Raw genomic sequence first — 13537 nt, 5'->3', positions numbered from 1 at the left:
AAATTTGCTCAATTTACCTTTAATTATGTTAATTAAATTATTGATATTCATCTGTGTGAAGACACTGATCATGTTAATGATTTCTCACAATAACTATCAGATATGATTTAAAAAAGAATAGCAGCAAAAAAAATTAGATGCAGCTCATTGGTAAGTGATGCTATGGTGAGCTACTTTTAGAACAGGCCCGTGGGCGACTCATGGTCTTTGGGGGCCGACCTGGTGCCCACGGGCAACATGTTGGTGACCCCTGGTCTAGAATTAATGCCAATCGCATCACAAGAAAAATACCCTTTGCAAAACAGCATGGCCAAAATCAGAGCAGTGGCAACTAAACTCCCCTTTTATCTTTGTTTGTACTGGTGTGATGAAGGTGTGAATTACAGTATGTGCCCGTTACTAGCAAAGACAATGCAATTTTATTGGTAGCTGCTTTGTTTTGTTTTTTTTGGGTTCTATGCAGTTTTTTTATGTTTCCTATTTGCTTGGCCAGTTCTAATTAACATGAAGTTTCTATTCAAATCATTTAGCACTCCTGTGTATAAATATAAAAGATGTTGTTAGAGAGTTTTACATCTGTGGATATTTAAGACACTTTCTTCACGTTGTACTTGACTTAAGGGGATATCATTGTTAGTTATTTATGGCAGTGGGATTGTAGCAGATAATTTGGCTTGTCTGGCCCTTTTTGTACTACAGTGACATCCCATTTTATTAAATTTAGATCAATGTAAACCTTTGCTCAGGACTTCATGAAGATTTTTTACAATGCAAACAAATTTCTGTTGTTTTGACTATGTAATGCACTGGATTTGAGACACTGGTTTGGTTTCAAGTCTCAATGTTACATACTTAAGGTGAACAGTGTACATGTGTAACCTTTTTTGTAAATCTTGGTCATATTTCTGAACTCAATTAAATAATGGGAGAAAACATCTATAGCATGGTGTGATCTTAAAGTTGGCTGTACATAATAAACACACAAAATGTATAATTTGGATGAATGTGCATAAATAGGAGGAAATTACAACATAAAACTTAAAACGTTTTTAAAGTCACATTTTGTCCTATAAGGGTTTTCAAATGTATCTTTCAAATACCAGGGGTGCAAGTAGGCGTAACTTTCTAAAAATGTCTAAATTTAGCTATGGTGTACAACTTGAAAAATCATATCAACTCAAAAGTAATTCTTTTGTTCCAACACGATGAAATGCTGTGCCAGGTACTGTGTGACAGAAGGGGGCACCATTGTCTGAATGTAGCTTATCATCAGTAGCTACTACAGACCCTAACTTAAAGCTGTACTAACTTATGCAGGATTGAGCCACTATTAACTATTCATACATTGGTTTGAATAGAAGAGATCCAGACAAGTCATTTTATATTCACAACCTCTACTTACTTTGAAAAACACAAGGAGTACATCAACTCGATGAGGCAACTTTTTAAAATGTAAAAATACAGTATATTCAGCTACAAATCCATGGTTACTGTCTGAGAACAACATTAACAATTCACAAGCAACTCCACTTACAACATGAATATAGGTCTAAAAGTAATAAATAAAAAAAATGTGGAATAAAAATGTAAAAAAACAAAACAATTCAACACTCGTACCTGACTATTAAAAGTTTAGATAACTAGGAATACTTGTAATATTTAGAAAACCTGAAACATACCATAATATAAAATAATCTCACACTTATCAATGAATGTAACATGAGCAGGGGCAATTTGGTTTCCCCCCTTGTAGGTGTTACCTCAGGTAAAAGTGCAATAATGTGTTTTAAAAAAGCGGAACAACGCAGATGGGTCCCCTTGTAACAATGCATCATTTTTCTTAATTCTGCATAGAATAACCAGTGACAGCCTTGGTATATTTTTACCAAACATTCTGTAATACTGAAAAAGCAAAATGTAAACTGTTAAATTATCTCCCCAAAAGAAAGCAGCAGTATTATTTAAAGCCACAATCCTTGATGAGAACCAACAACCCATTGCCCATCCACTCTGTTTGTTTGAGGGATGAGGTTACATCACTGTCTTTACTGTTAATCTGTAACAAACTCATAACACCTTATACTAAAAACTCAAAGGTGCTTAAGATTGAAACAACAGATGAACAACAGTGTCAGTGCATCTCACTATACTAGGAAGGCATCCGAAGTTACATTCCTTGTAAACAGTAATACAAAAAAGGCAAAAAAGGATTGTGTCTTTAAAATAACCATTATGTTGTATTCCCACAATTCATTAGTAAAGACTCTGCTTAAAAAAAATAATAATTCCAGCTGTTTGCTCCTGTGTTCAGGAAACCATTACATCCCAAAATTTAAGCTTCAGTTTATGTATCAGCAAATATTGTAAGATAAATAAAATTTGTTCAACTTTCCCTTCTTCTTAATACTCAAGTACAGTATCAAAATACAAATTTTTAAAATGAAAATACCATCTGAAAAATCAACTTACATTCCCTTTGGAAGGTTTCATAACGATGGCAACAGCAGTATTTTCCTGTTCATCCATAAAAAAATAAAATTAAATCCAGCGTTTCTGTCATACAAGCACTTTGCCCTTGATATCCAGCTTGGTGCTTTCACTTGCTTTGCAGGACTGCTCCTCTGTGAGAGTGATGTAGGAGTACACCAGGCTGCCCGCAATACTAGCAAAACACACAAAACAATGAATGTGTTAAAGTGTAGAAACTAACTTATCAGTGTTTTATCTAACCATGTGGGAAGTTGCCAGGATAGGAAAGATTTTTCTACTCTATTGCTTTGGTAAATGTTTGTTTAATTTCAGTGACAATTGCAAACAAAACTACTATTGATAATTGTGTTGTCATCAGAGACATGACAACACAGCTGATGTGCTACATGTCGTAGCACATCAGCTGTATCTAAATTGGCTATAATTCCCACAACAAGATCCAGCATGTACAGATGATCAGCCAAACAAGAGGCAGGCAAGATGACCTGCTGTAATTCAAATCGAGCACCAGAATGAAAGAATTCACTGAAGTGAATTTATAATGTGGCATGCTAATCTGAGTATTTTAGAATATGCTGATCTACAAGGATTTTCACACAAAACCATCTTTAGGGTTTACAGAGAATGGTCTGAAAAAGATCAAATCTTCTTAGAGTGGCAGTTCTCTAGGAAACAACGCCTTGTTGAATAGCTGGATTGGTTTGAGCTGTGAGAAAGGCAACATTAAGTAATAAAATTAAATAAAAAAAAATAGCAAAACACAAAGTAGAAGAGCATCACTGAACACATAATGTCAAACGTTAAAACAGCAGCAGCAGATCACATTGGGTGCTACTCCTGTCAGATAATACCAGGAAACGAAACCACAATTTACGAAGTCCACAATTTACAAGTGCTTACCAAAATTCAACAGTAATATAGAAAAACACTGCTGTGTCCTGAGTCGGCTGCAACAGTTCAGGATACTGTGAGCGATATTTTGTTTGGGCACCTTAGTACTGTCATTATTTAAATACCACAGCCACAGAGTATCGTTGCTGACTGTGTCCATCCCTTTCTAACCAGTGTAGCCATGTTCTGATTCCTACTTCGAGCAAAATAATATTACATTTTAATTAGCTAATGTAATTTCAAAATAGTTTCATAAACATGACATAAGTTTCACTTCACTCAAATGGCCTCCAAAGTTACCAGATATCAATCTAATAGAGCCCCTTTGAGATGGGGTGAAATGTGAGGTTTGCATCATGGATGTGCAGCAAAAGATGCTATAAGGTAACACACATCGCATCTTCAAAGAATGTTTCTAGTACCTTGTTAAATCTATGCCATGGAAAATTGTGTTAGTTCTGAAAGAAAGCCAGAACTGGCAAGATGTACCTCATCACATCAGCCCTTTGCATAAAAAGCAGGGTGAATATCTACAGTAAGTAATCTTTTACCTGGGCACATGAATGTGAACAAATTCAGTGTCGCACCCACATATTTCACTCAACAGGATAAATGTGATGCTCGTGATGGCAGGTAGCTGCATCGTCTGGAGATCATGAATGCCAGTGAAAAATGAACCAAATTGATGAACTGACACAGCAACGTGTTTTTTCTTTTTTTGTTGTTTTTATCTGAAACAATTTGTTTGTGCACAAAATGTTTAGCATGAAAAGTCCACTGTAGCATGAGGAGTTAAGACAAAGTCTGCTTAGGTTCTCAACATTACTTTGGAAAGCCAGGGTGTATTAGAGAACAGATTATGCACCTATGATGACAACTAGATGTTTGAGCGTACATTAGAAATAAGCCTTGTAATCTCATACCTGATATTCAAACCTATGAAGTTAGTCCATGAGAAAATGTAGTCTCCACTGAACACCATCCCAATATATGTCACCAGGACATTCTGCAAAATGGAGAAAATAGCCTTTTAACTTAAACTACTTTACATAGCATTTTGTGTTAACTGTTAATTCTCACCAATCTGCAGCTTACCTTGATGCAGCCTACGATCGTAGTAGTTAATGCTGAGTTGTACTGTGTACATAGCACAGTGGAATACATCAGAACAAATCTGCAAAACAACATGCTATCATATTACTCATGACTCAACACATTCAAGCATGAAATCAGATTTCACAATACTGATGCCACATTGTAGAAAAGGGGTCATTGTGAACTTCACATCCAGTCAAGCACTGGCCTGTTCGTTTCTAATTTATCTTACCCCATGATACATGAGAGGATGAACTGTGTAAGGAAAAACACATCTGACCAACCGTCATATTCCATTGCCTGAAAATAATTGCATAAGAAAGGGCAAAACCCTATTAGTGAAAAGGCAAACAATAAATGTAAAAATAAAAACCTGGAGCAGAGATGGATACATTTAAATGTAAGTAACTGCATGTACACATATCTGGTTTAGCATTAGGAGAATGAAGACTAACAGGACACTGATGATTACATTTTAGGGTTGATGATAAAAGGAATAAATGGTTAATGATAAATGTGATAAGTTCCCTTTTTAATCACACAACTTAACACTGACTTTCCAGTAACTCTAAAAAAGTAATGTTCTAAATCTCTACAGTGGGTTTCAGTTCAGGAAATATGTAGATGCTCTTGTAATAACTTTACTAGGTGCATAATAGCAGCTTTGTGCCTTTCTGGCCGCTGGGCCCCAGCTGGGCAAACCAGAAGGTTTCTGCCAACACTGACCAACAGACAGCTCATAATTTTAGCACACACCCATACTTTTGCATATGTGCACTCACTTTATTTTAGCCTTAAATCTTGCATTAACTGATTTAATTTGAGGGACTTTGCTTGATAGCTCACTATTTACACTTTTCAAATGAACACACCCAATAAATGAAATCCGTCAATAAAATATACTTGGGCTGAATAAAGATAATTAGAAAAAAGCCTATTAAGCCTGAGAAAACAACAGAAGACTTAAGCTGCTTACCTTCTGCACATCTCCAGTCACGTGAGCCAGCAGAAGAGTAGGAATGATCATAAATAATGCATTATAATACAATAAACCATATTTCCCCAACTCCTGTGAGAAAGAGCATAGAAACACACAGGCACTAAGCACCATGAAAATAGGCAGAGCCAGAACAAAGAACGTTATTCACAAGTCATTCAATTCATCCCTCAATAACTAGTTTACAGAAGTCATGCATATCCAGCCCATGGCAGTACCTAAAACCCCTTGTATGCATTGGTCTGATTTTGTTTCAAGTGTGCCCATCTCATACACACACAAACACACCTCAGTTTAGCTCAGTGCTAGCAGATGGTGCACTACAGACATCACAGGCTAAATCTGAATTCACTTCAGTCTATGCTGTAATGTGAGAGCCAAGTAGTCTGCTTATGCCACATATAAAGTACTAAGATAAGCAACAGCCCACTTCTGACTTGACAAACTGTAACTAATCTGACTGCTAAAAATAGCGCCAGAAAATGTAATAATGACATCTTCTTAGAGGGTACACAGAGGACCTTTGTTGCAGATGGTGAAGGACAGTTTGGGTATGTTCAACATCAAGCTCAATGGCAAAATCAGGTCCTAACTAACAATGAGAACTATTCATCATACGGTGCTGCCACATACCTTTGCATCTAATTTTTGTTTCACATAGGCCCCATTAGCTGCAGTCAGCACGTCATTCAGGAGAATGAACACATAGCCTTGTAGGTCAAATGACAAGTCAGTGCTACAAACAAAGAAGAGAGAACACAATAAAAAGTGTAAAGGAGGTAAATAAGTGTTCTGTCAGTAATGATTTTGGTTCGGGCATGCACTGATTCAGCATGGCTCCTTTACCTCCAGATATACACGTGGCTAATGACCCTTAGGGCAAAAAAATTTCAATGAGGACAGGGTAGGAAAACCCTTTGTAAAGAACAAAGGATGGTGCAGAACTTACATTGCGGCTATAAAGGCCCCGAGGATCATTGTAAATACTGTGAGCTGGACTGGCCTAGAAAATTTCTTCCTGCCAAAAGGTCAAAGACAGAAGAGCAATGAAATTCAATCTGTATACAGTACAAAGGGAAAGGATGAGTTTCATTTACTGTAATGTGTCCTATTAAGTACAAAGACTAGAAAATGACAGAGAGGTTGGCTGTGAATTTCCTCTTGGGATGAATAAAGTATCTTATCTATCATATGCAATCTTACTTGAGCAGGAATCCCTCAGCCAGCATTGTGAAAAAGATGGAGAACCTCCTGAGGACGGTAAACATCGGCAGGCTGGAAGAGAACATAAATGTTGAAACATCCAAGTCAAGCCCACAATTACAGTGATGGAACATCCTTTTAACCACGAGGACTTACTTCAGCCTTTTGGTTCCAAATAGACCAGTGATTTGATTTCCCACATAAAGGAGAGGTAGAGGAAACGTCTAGAAAACAAAACAAATATGTTTAGCTATTGTAAAAATAATAAGTTTTTCTTTACGGTTATGGTTGGTTTAAAAAGCAACAAACAAAATTTATTTGAGTTGTGAACCGCTTGTCTACCAAAGCCAGACAACAGAAAACTGGAACAGTAAGAACCAGTGGAAATTCTTCATTTAAACTTAGATGAACAGATGGATCTCACCTTGCGAGGGATGCTCTCATCAAAGTCTGGGAAGCTGATCACCCTCGCAGCCTTGCCCACCCACAGCACAACCACTGTGGCCAACATCTGCACACGCACACACACACACACATTAAATTAAAAATGCACAGTAAGCTTTGCCTGCTTTCAATAAGTGATGCGTATTTCGCAAAAACGGAACATCATTTAACTCACTTGTCCGATACCGACACATATCGACGAAGGGAACCTGAAAGATTAGAGTTGATTCCCTGTTACGATCAATGATCAGCTTACAGACAGAATAGTGTAGCTAACCTCGTCCCTGCTGTGTTAGCCTATAACTTGCTTGCTAAAATGACACCTTGAATGAAGCAGATCTTATACAGCCTGTACCACGGGGCTGCTGTCGCTAGCCAAAAGTTGCGGTTTGCTAAGAGGATCCTCTGTTCTGGCTGCAGCCAGAACAACTTCCAGTAGCTAGGTTAGTTAGCACGGTAGCTCTACAAGTAAAACCGTTAGAGGCGAAGAAACCGTTACCTGTAGTTAGTCAGGACACTTTTGTTCACGACGACGATAAGAAACGAGCTAAGACCGTAAAACCCAGCGGCAAACAGCTTCACAAACAGTGTCAGAGGTTTGTCCGCCATCCCCAACAAGTTCTCATTCCTCTCTGAGTGTCGGCTGTTCCCCTGCCATCACTTCACCGACAGACGCACGAGCGCACGGGCGCGCGTGCAGCACGGGGACGTCAACGTTTCCTAACTTCCGCCGCCTGAAGTCACAGGGCGCACGACAAATGACTTTATTGTGTGAGACAAACTCCGAGGTGAAGCTCTCGGCATTACGATCACTCATTGCTAATTTGTGAAATTGATGCTGAAAACGTGGAAGGAGGCTGATGAAGATCGCAATCCTCATCCCTAACCTTACAGTATATAAAACCTAACAAGTCTATTCATTTACTATTTTTTATCATTTAAAGTTACATTTGTTGTTTTTTTAGAATATTGATGCTATATTTCGGTTGTATATATGGAGATAGTAAGCTTTAATTAATATACTATAATATGGATGGATTACAGTATGGTCCTACTGGAGCACAGGCCCAGGGGCCCCAGAGGTCAAAGGGGCGAATGACCGAGAGCCTCTGAAGTTACTTTTCACATTGTTTTTCCGAGCTTAGCTCTGACCACAAACGGATGCACAGTAAACACAAATAGACTGCAAAACCACTCAAAACAGACACAAACAAGAGACAAGACATCCATGAAAAGACACAAACAACAGACCAAAGTGCAAAGAACCTATGCAAAATTACCCCAAACAGACTGAAAACAACCAAAAGAAACAATAGGGGGCCGACTTTCGAATGATCCATCCATGCACTACACTCAAACTGAATTACTAAACTGTGTGGGTTGTTTAAATTTATGGTTATTCTGTGCACGCCACTTGAAGGAAAAAAAGCCAGGTTATCAGTAGAGTAGTGTGTCATGTTTACTATTCAACCACAACATGAAGGCAAAACACATCACACCCACGGTGAGGTTGTGTATTTACAGTATATTTCCAGTTTGCTTTGGCTTTGTTAGAGTTACAGAAATAAACTATGACATTGCCTTGAGTTACAGCCTTCTCTTTGTAAATACCGTTCAGGCCAATTCATAGCACACACTCACAAGCGTTCAACTATTCTTGATTATTTAATAGGTGCATTTTTATAGAGAGGACTACACAGGACAAAGTGTGAATGATTTGCTATGGCCTATTAATACTAGAGATTTCTTTACTTTTTTGAGCTTTAAAGGATATTTACTATAATGCATTATATACACACACACATATGCATGAATGATATCCACAAGATGCTATTACAGGATTGTTGCAGTCATTGTGCAGGAAGTTATCAGTAAACTGGTCGACCCAAACCCAAACTTTTGAATACAGTGGGAGTTATGATAAATTACATTACGTTACGTTATCCTCTACAGATCGTAAGGATAAGTTGACAAAGCTTTGATCTAATTTTTTTGTGAGCAGAATGAAGGCTACCTTCCTGACCTGACCTTGCAAAGGTCTATGTGTATTTTGGCAGGTGGTTGTGGGATAAAAACCTGACGTGTCTTTGATAAGAAATGTCTCTATGTATGTGCCACGTTGTCAAATAAAGACCACGGTTGTTAAGACAAACCCTCATTCATTCTGTTATGAAAAGAAACATTGGGGGACAGCTGACCTGAACCATGTCTGGACTAAATGCATCTCTCGGATACTTCTTGGCTGTTGTGATTTTTGCAACCTCAGTTCGAACTCTCTTTAAAAAATGGCCATGGTTTAGCTTCATTATGGAGTTTGCTTCCTCTTTCATGCTGGTGGCATGTTGGCTGGAGGTGCAGACCATTGTGGAGGTGGGTGAGTGGGCTGGGGGCTTGGGTCCTGATGTCACGCTGACCATGCTGTTTGGGGTGCTGTTGACCCACGGCATTATCTGTGGTGGTATGTCAGGGAATCCCACTCTGGTTGTGTTGAAGTTCCTCCACCTTGAGGTCACGACTCTTTCCACTCTGCTTGCTATATCAGCCCAGTTTCTTGGGGCCTATCTCGCCCGTCTTTTTGCGGTCTACTACTGGAGATTGGAGCTGACAGACATGCACATGATCAAAAACATGATGGCTAGCGAGTGCAGTACATCTCTGCTGGTCTCCCGGCTTGAGGGGTTTTTCACGGAGTGTGTTTGCGCTCTCATTTTTACCCTCATCCACCTAAGTCTGCAACGCAGATCCGCTCTAATCCGGGTGCCTGTGATCGCCATCCTTCTCACTTTCCTGTCCTATACAGGTAAGCAAGTTAGCCTCACCCTTTTCATCAGTGGTAAAACAAGAGAATCCAAGAATTCCTATTACTTCAATCAATCAATCATCAGTTACACAACTGTTTTTGGAAGTTGATCAAAGATGATTACTTACCAAATCAAAGTAATACTGGCTGTTATTTATTTCGTTGTATCCTCACCTGTAATGGCATTTTATAGTTTTTTTTTTATTATAGGAAATCAGATTTATTTTCACCCCTACAAACCCCAACTTTGTCAAATCTGGACTACTTGGAAATGACTGCATCCACTGTTTACATGATTAATGAGGACTTTTCTCCTTAAGAATGTATATCACCCGCTGCCTCCCACATCCCAGGATGAATCCTATATTCAGAAATTGTTATTCATCATGCTTCATCATCGTGAAGCATCATCAAGATTTTTTTTGCTCTGATCCTTAAAAGTTACTTTGTGGGTTTTTCCATTTTAGTGACTTTTTGTCTGTTTGTTTTCACACTATAACAAAGAATGCCTAATACAAATGTTATTTTTCTTATCCATTTTCCAGCCAGGAACTACACTTCAGCTTTCATCAATCCATCCTTGGCCTATGGGCTTACCTTCCACTGTCCTGGATTTACATTTGTAGAGTACGCAGTAGTCTACTGGCTGGGCTCTCTAACAGGTACCTTACAATAAAGCCTATGCATGCTCACAGTGTAATACTTTGTTTCCAGTCCTTACAGCAAAGATGTATATATTCTAGGCATGACTCTGGCTCTCCTGTTGTACGTGGGCCATATTCCAAGGATTTTTGCCAGGAACCTACTATATTTTCAGAAGACACGTTTCAGAGTGCCAAAAGGAGATAAAGCAGAAAAGAAAAAAATGTGAGAACTGTATTTTTGGACAACAGCTGTTTAATGTCTGAGAAATGTTTACTAAACAAAGCGTGCAGCAAATGTAAAATATCTTGCATAAATAATAACAAAATGTACGTAATGGAGTTGTTCCCTTCTTTCTAGCTGCTTTGAGTAAAATATCTCCTCATTCCTTGAGAACAAAACTAGTCACTACACTGAAGCTGCACATTTGCCCTTCACATTCCTTGATTTTGGGACATTTGTTTACATGATGGAAACTAGCAAAAAAGGCAGGTCTGCTAAGTTTGGGTCTTTTAGGCAACACCGTGTGACATCATCTGGCAAGATGCAAGTGTGTCACAATCTGTGACATGAACAGTGTATTTCAGCCATTTACCTCAAGAGCAAACATTAAAACCATCGCTGTCTGAGGTTCACACAGTTTTTTTATTTTTGGTGCCAAAATCAAAATAAACCCATTCGTGCAACTGTAATTCTTGAGTCATATTTTAGGTTGTCTCTCTGGATAATGCTGAATACAACACCCCCACCAACACTCAGTCACTTGTTGCATAAAGCAGTGGAAATGTCTGTGTGACACCAGCTTTCAAACCCATCAAGTGGAAGATGCCTCGTGTTGCCATCTGCTGGCAGCACAAAAAAATTACACTGTGTCAAGAAACATTACAGGCAGCAGATAACTGGCCAAAGACCAAACAACCCAACATGAAATCAATAAAAGAAAAAGGTAATAGGCTGGCATTTACATAATATTGAAACAGTTCTGATCATGGATACATGTGATAAAAAAAGCTATACATGTTTAAACAAGAAAAAAAAGTACATATCACTGCCTTATATTTTAGAAGCAGAACAGGTCACCTGCTGCTATGTGCTTACGCTACTCTTTTCTGTACTGGGCTTAGAAGACTGTGACACCTCAGGCTTTGTGTCTTTAGTCTGAGTTTCAGAAGAAGTGTTTGGAGCTGTGGGTCAAAGAGAAAGAAAGACAGTCAGTTCTTGTTTCCACTCCGTAAGTACTATATTACAAGTACAAGTATGTTTTATAATTTGCACAGTCCATGTGTTATTGTTTATTGTCCATGTGGAGTTAAACGTGATTAGGAAAGGTACAAACACAAGGTTTCATACTGATCACTTCTTGCTTAATTGGGGAGAACTTAGCTCAACAGAGCATTGAAATGGAAACCACCCATGAAGCTTGTGTGTAGTGTGATTTTGAGATTTGTCACCTGGCTTTTGCTGCTCTAGCTGAGCCTCGGGATGGTCAACCCATAAACAGTAATCTGGATTGTTCAGTAATGTATTGGTCTGGCCACAACTTAGGCATCTTATTACAGTGAAGCGAGTTTTGCTGTTTTTTCCTGCTTAGACAAAATCCACAAAAAGGTTAGTGATTTGACAAGAGATAAGTTAATATAGCAAATGTCAACAGCTGATTTTAGAATGTAATTTTAGGTGGCACACTTACTCCGTTGTCTTGTTGTAGCAGTTACACCAGGGATGAGCAATGAGCAGCACTTCTTGCATAATGTTCTCTTCACTGATGGATCTCTGCAAAATAATTTAATGAAAACCCTAGTTATGCTTGGAGTGGTGAGACCTAAATGACAATGTTCTTGTTACCAATCTTTTAGGTCCAACATTTGGTCTAAAAGGATGCGCTTTTTGACCTAATATGTCTGCCGCTCACCCTTTAACCTGTTCCTTCAGTCAAGACAAATATAATCGAAAACAAGTCATGGATATAAAATTTCAGTAGTAAAAAATTGTTTGGCTCTGTGGACTTTAATAAATGTTTTTCAAACTAGAGGAAATAACATATTTATCAGATGAAAATGTTTTAGTATTAAATTATCATTATTAACAACAGAAAGACCTAATATGTAGGACTACCTCAAATGACAGTGTGTGTCACATAAAGTATCAGCTAATAAAATGGTGTGGGTTACTGGTTTGATGTTGTTTGCTGTTATGCATATCAGGATACTAGTTCAGATTCAATAATACGTTTCTTTCCTTTGGTCTTTTAGTCATAGAATATAACTTGCCTAATTCATTTAAACATGTTTCGTTACCAGAGACACACACTTAAACTGCAACTCTTGAAGCTGATTTAAGATCAATAACTAAACCATATGCATACCAGTAATAGAAACAACACGTGCTGCATGTGACATGTAAATCTGACTTCAATATCAAACCCAAACCAGACAAACACCTCTGGTTAAAAAACACTTACTGTCTTAGAACTAAACGTCTTGCTATAGTCCTCTGTGTGAAGCAGTAGAAACGAGCCAGCTCCACGTTTTCCGGATTTTGAGATAAAACACAGTGTGCAGCCTGTATGGAGATAAAACTGGACGAGTTAAACCATTTAACGCTTTAGTAGCATATTAGCAAACGTGCTAGCCGTGTATATGCTGGCTGAGGCATGGTTACACCGATGAGCTTTAATCGTACCTGATACAAATAGTTCAGTCGTTGGTACGCTTCTTTATCTTTCAGGTGTAGGGCCATTGCAGATAAATCAGGAAAAAAGGCTTTATCCAGCGGGTTTGATTAAACTAACTGTAACCACTGACTTCGCATGTATCAACTTCCGGGTCAAACTTTCAGAATACATCACTTTATAAACGTAGCGACAATAAAATAAAATAAATTTAAAAAAATATATAATAACAAAGGCTGCCAATATTCCTTAAATAATTTTTAAGTAATATTTATAATAATAATTGTTTTTCAAAAAACAAACT

At 38.1% G+C, this 13537-nt stretch overlaps 3 protein-coding genes across 4 annotated transcripts; 1 reads left to right on the top strand and 2 right to left on the bottom strand.

Annotated features, from left to right (window-relative positions):
* Window positions 1-154: 154 nt before the first annotated feature.
* LOC137131408 (solute carrier family 35 member D2-like protein) lies at window positions 155-7819 on the bottom strand. Its single transcript, XM_067512621.1, has 12 exons — window positions 7620-7819; window positions 7296-7329; window positions 7101-7187; window positions 6833-6900; window positions 6677-6748; window positions 6423-6491; window positions 6107-6209; window positions 5453-5545; window positions 4709-4776; window positions 4477-4555; window positions 4305-4387; window positions 155-2662 (listed from the first exon to the last, which is right to left on the bottom strand). Exons 1-12 carry the CDS (start codon window positions 7727-7729, stop codon window positions 2557-2559), a joined length of 972 nt encoding a protein of 323 aa, XP_067368722.1. The 5' UTR covers window positions 7730-7819; the 3' UTR covers window positions 155-2556.
* A 127-nt stretch (window positions 7820-7946) lies between these two features.
* Window positions 7947-10816, top strand: aqp12 (aquaporin 12). The gene is made up of 3 exons (XM_067512622.1): window positions 7947-9920; window positions 10466-10582; window positions 10664-10816. The coding sequence occupies exons 1-3, from the start codon at window positions 9326-9328 to the stop codon at window positions 10789-10791; spliced, it is 840 nt and encodes a 279-aa protein (XP_067368723.1). The 5' UTR covers window positions 7947-9325; the 3' UTR covers window positions 10792-10816.
* rpp21 (ribonuclease P 21 subunit) lies at window positions 10800-13401 on the bottom strand. 2 transcript variants are annotated; one of them, XM_067512630.1, is made up of 5 exons: window positions 13245-13401; window positions 13024-13124; window positions 12253-12335; window positions 12014-12148; window positions 10800-11746 (listed from the first exon to the last, which is right to left on the bottom strand). In XM_067512630.1, the coding sequence occupies exons 1-5, from the start codon at window positions 13299-13301 to the stop codon at window positions 11649-11651; spliced, it is 474 nt and encodes a 157-aa protein (XP_067368731.1). In that variant the 5' UTR covers window positions 13302-13401; the 3' UTR covers window positions 10800-11648. The 2 variants fall into 2 exon arrangements, with proteins under 2 accessions (XP_067368731.1, XP_067368732.1); XM_067512631.1 differs by having other exon boundaries at window positions 12014-12145.
* Window positions 13402-13537: the final 136 nt, after the last annotated feature.

The sequence above is a fragment of the Channa argus genome, chromosome 8, assembly GCF_033026475.1.
Source record: "Channa argus isolate prfri chromosome 8, Channa argus male v1.0, whole genome shotgun sequence".
In the NCBI taxonomy this organism is placed as follows: domain Eukaryota; kingdom Metazoa; phylum Chordata; class Actinopteri; order Anabantiformes; family Channidae; genus Channa; species Channa argus.
Note: the sequence above shows the minus strand (reverse complement) of the source record. Positions and strands in the feature narration are given on the sequence as shown.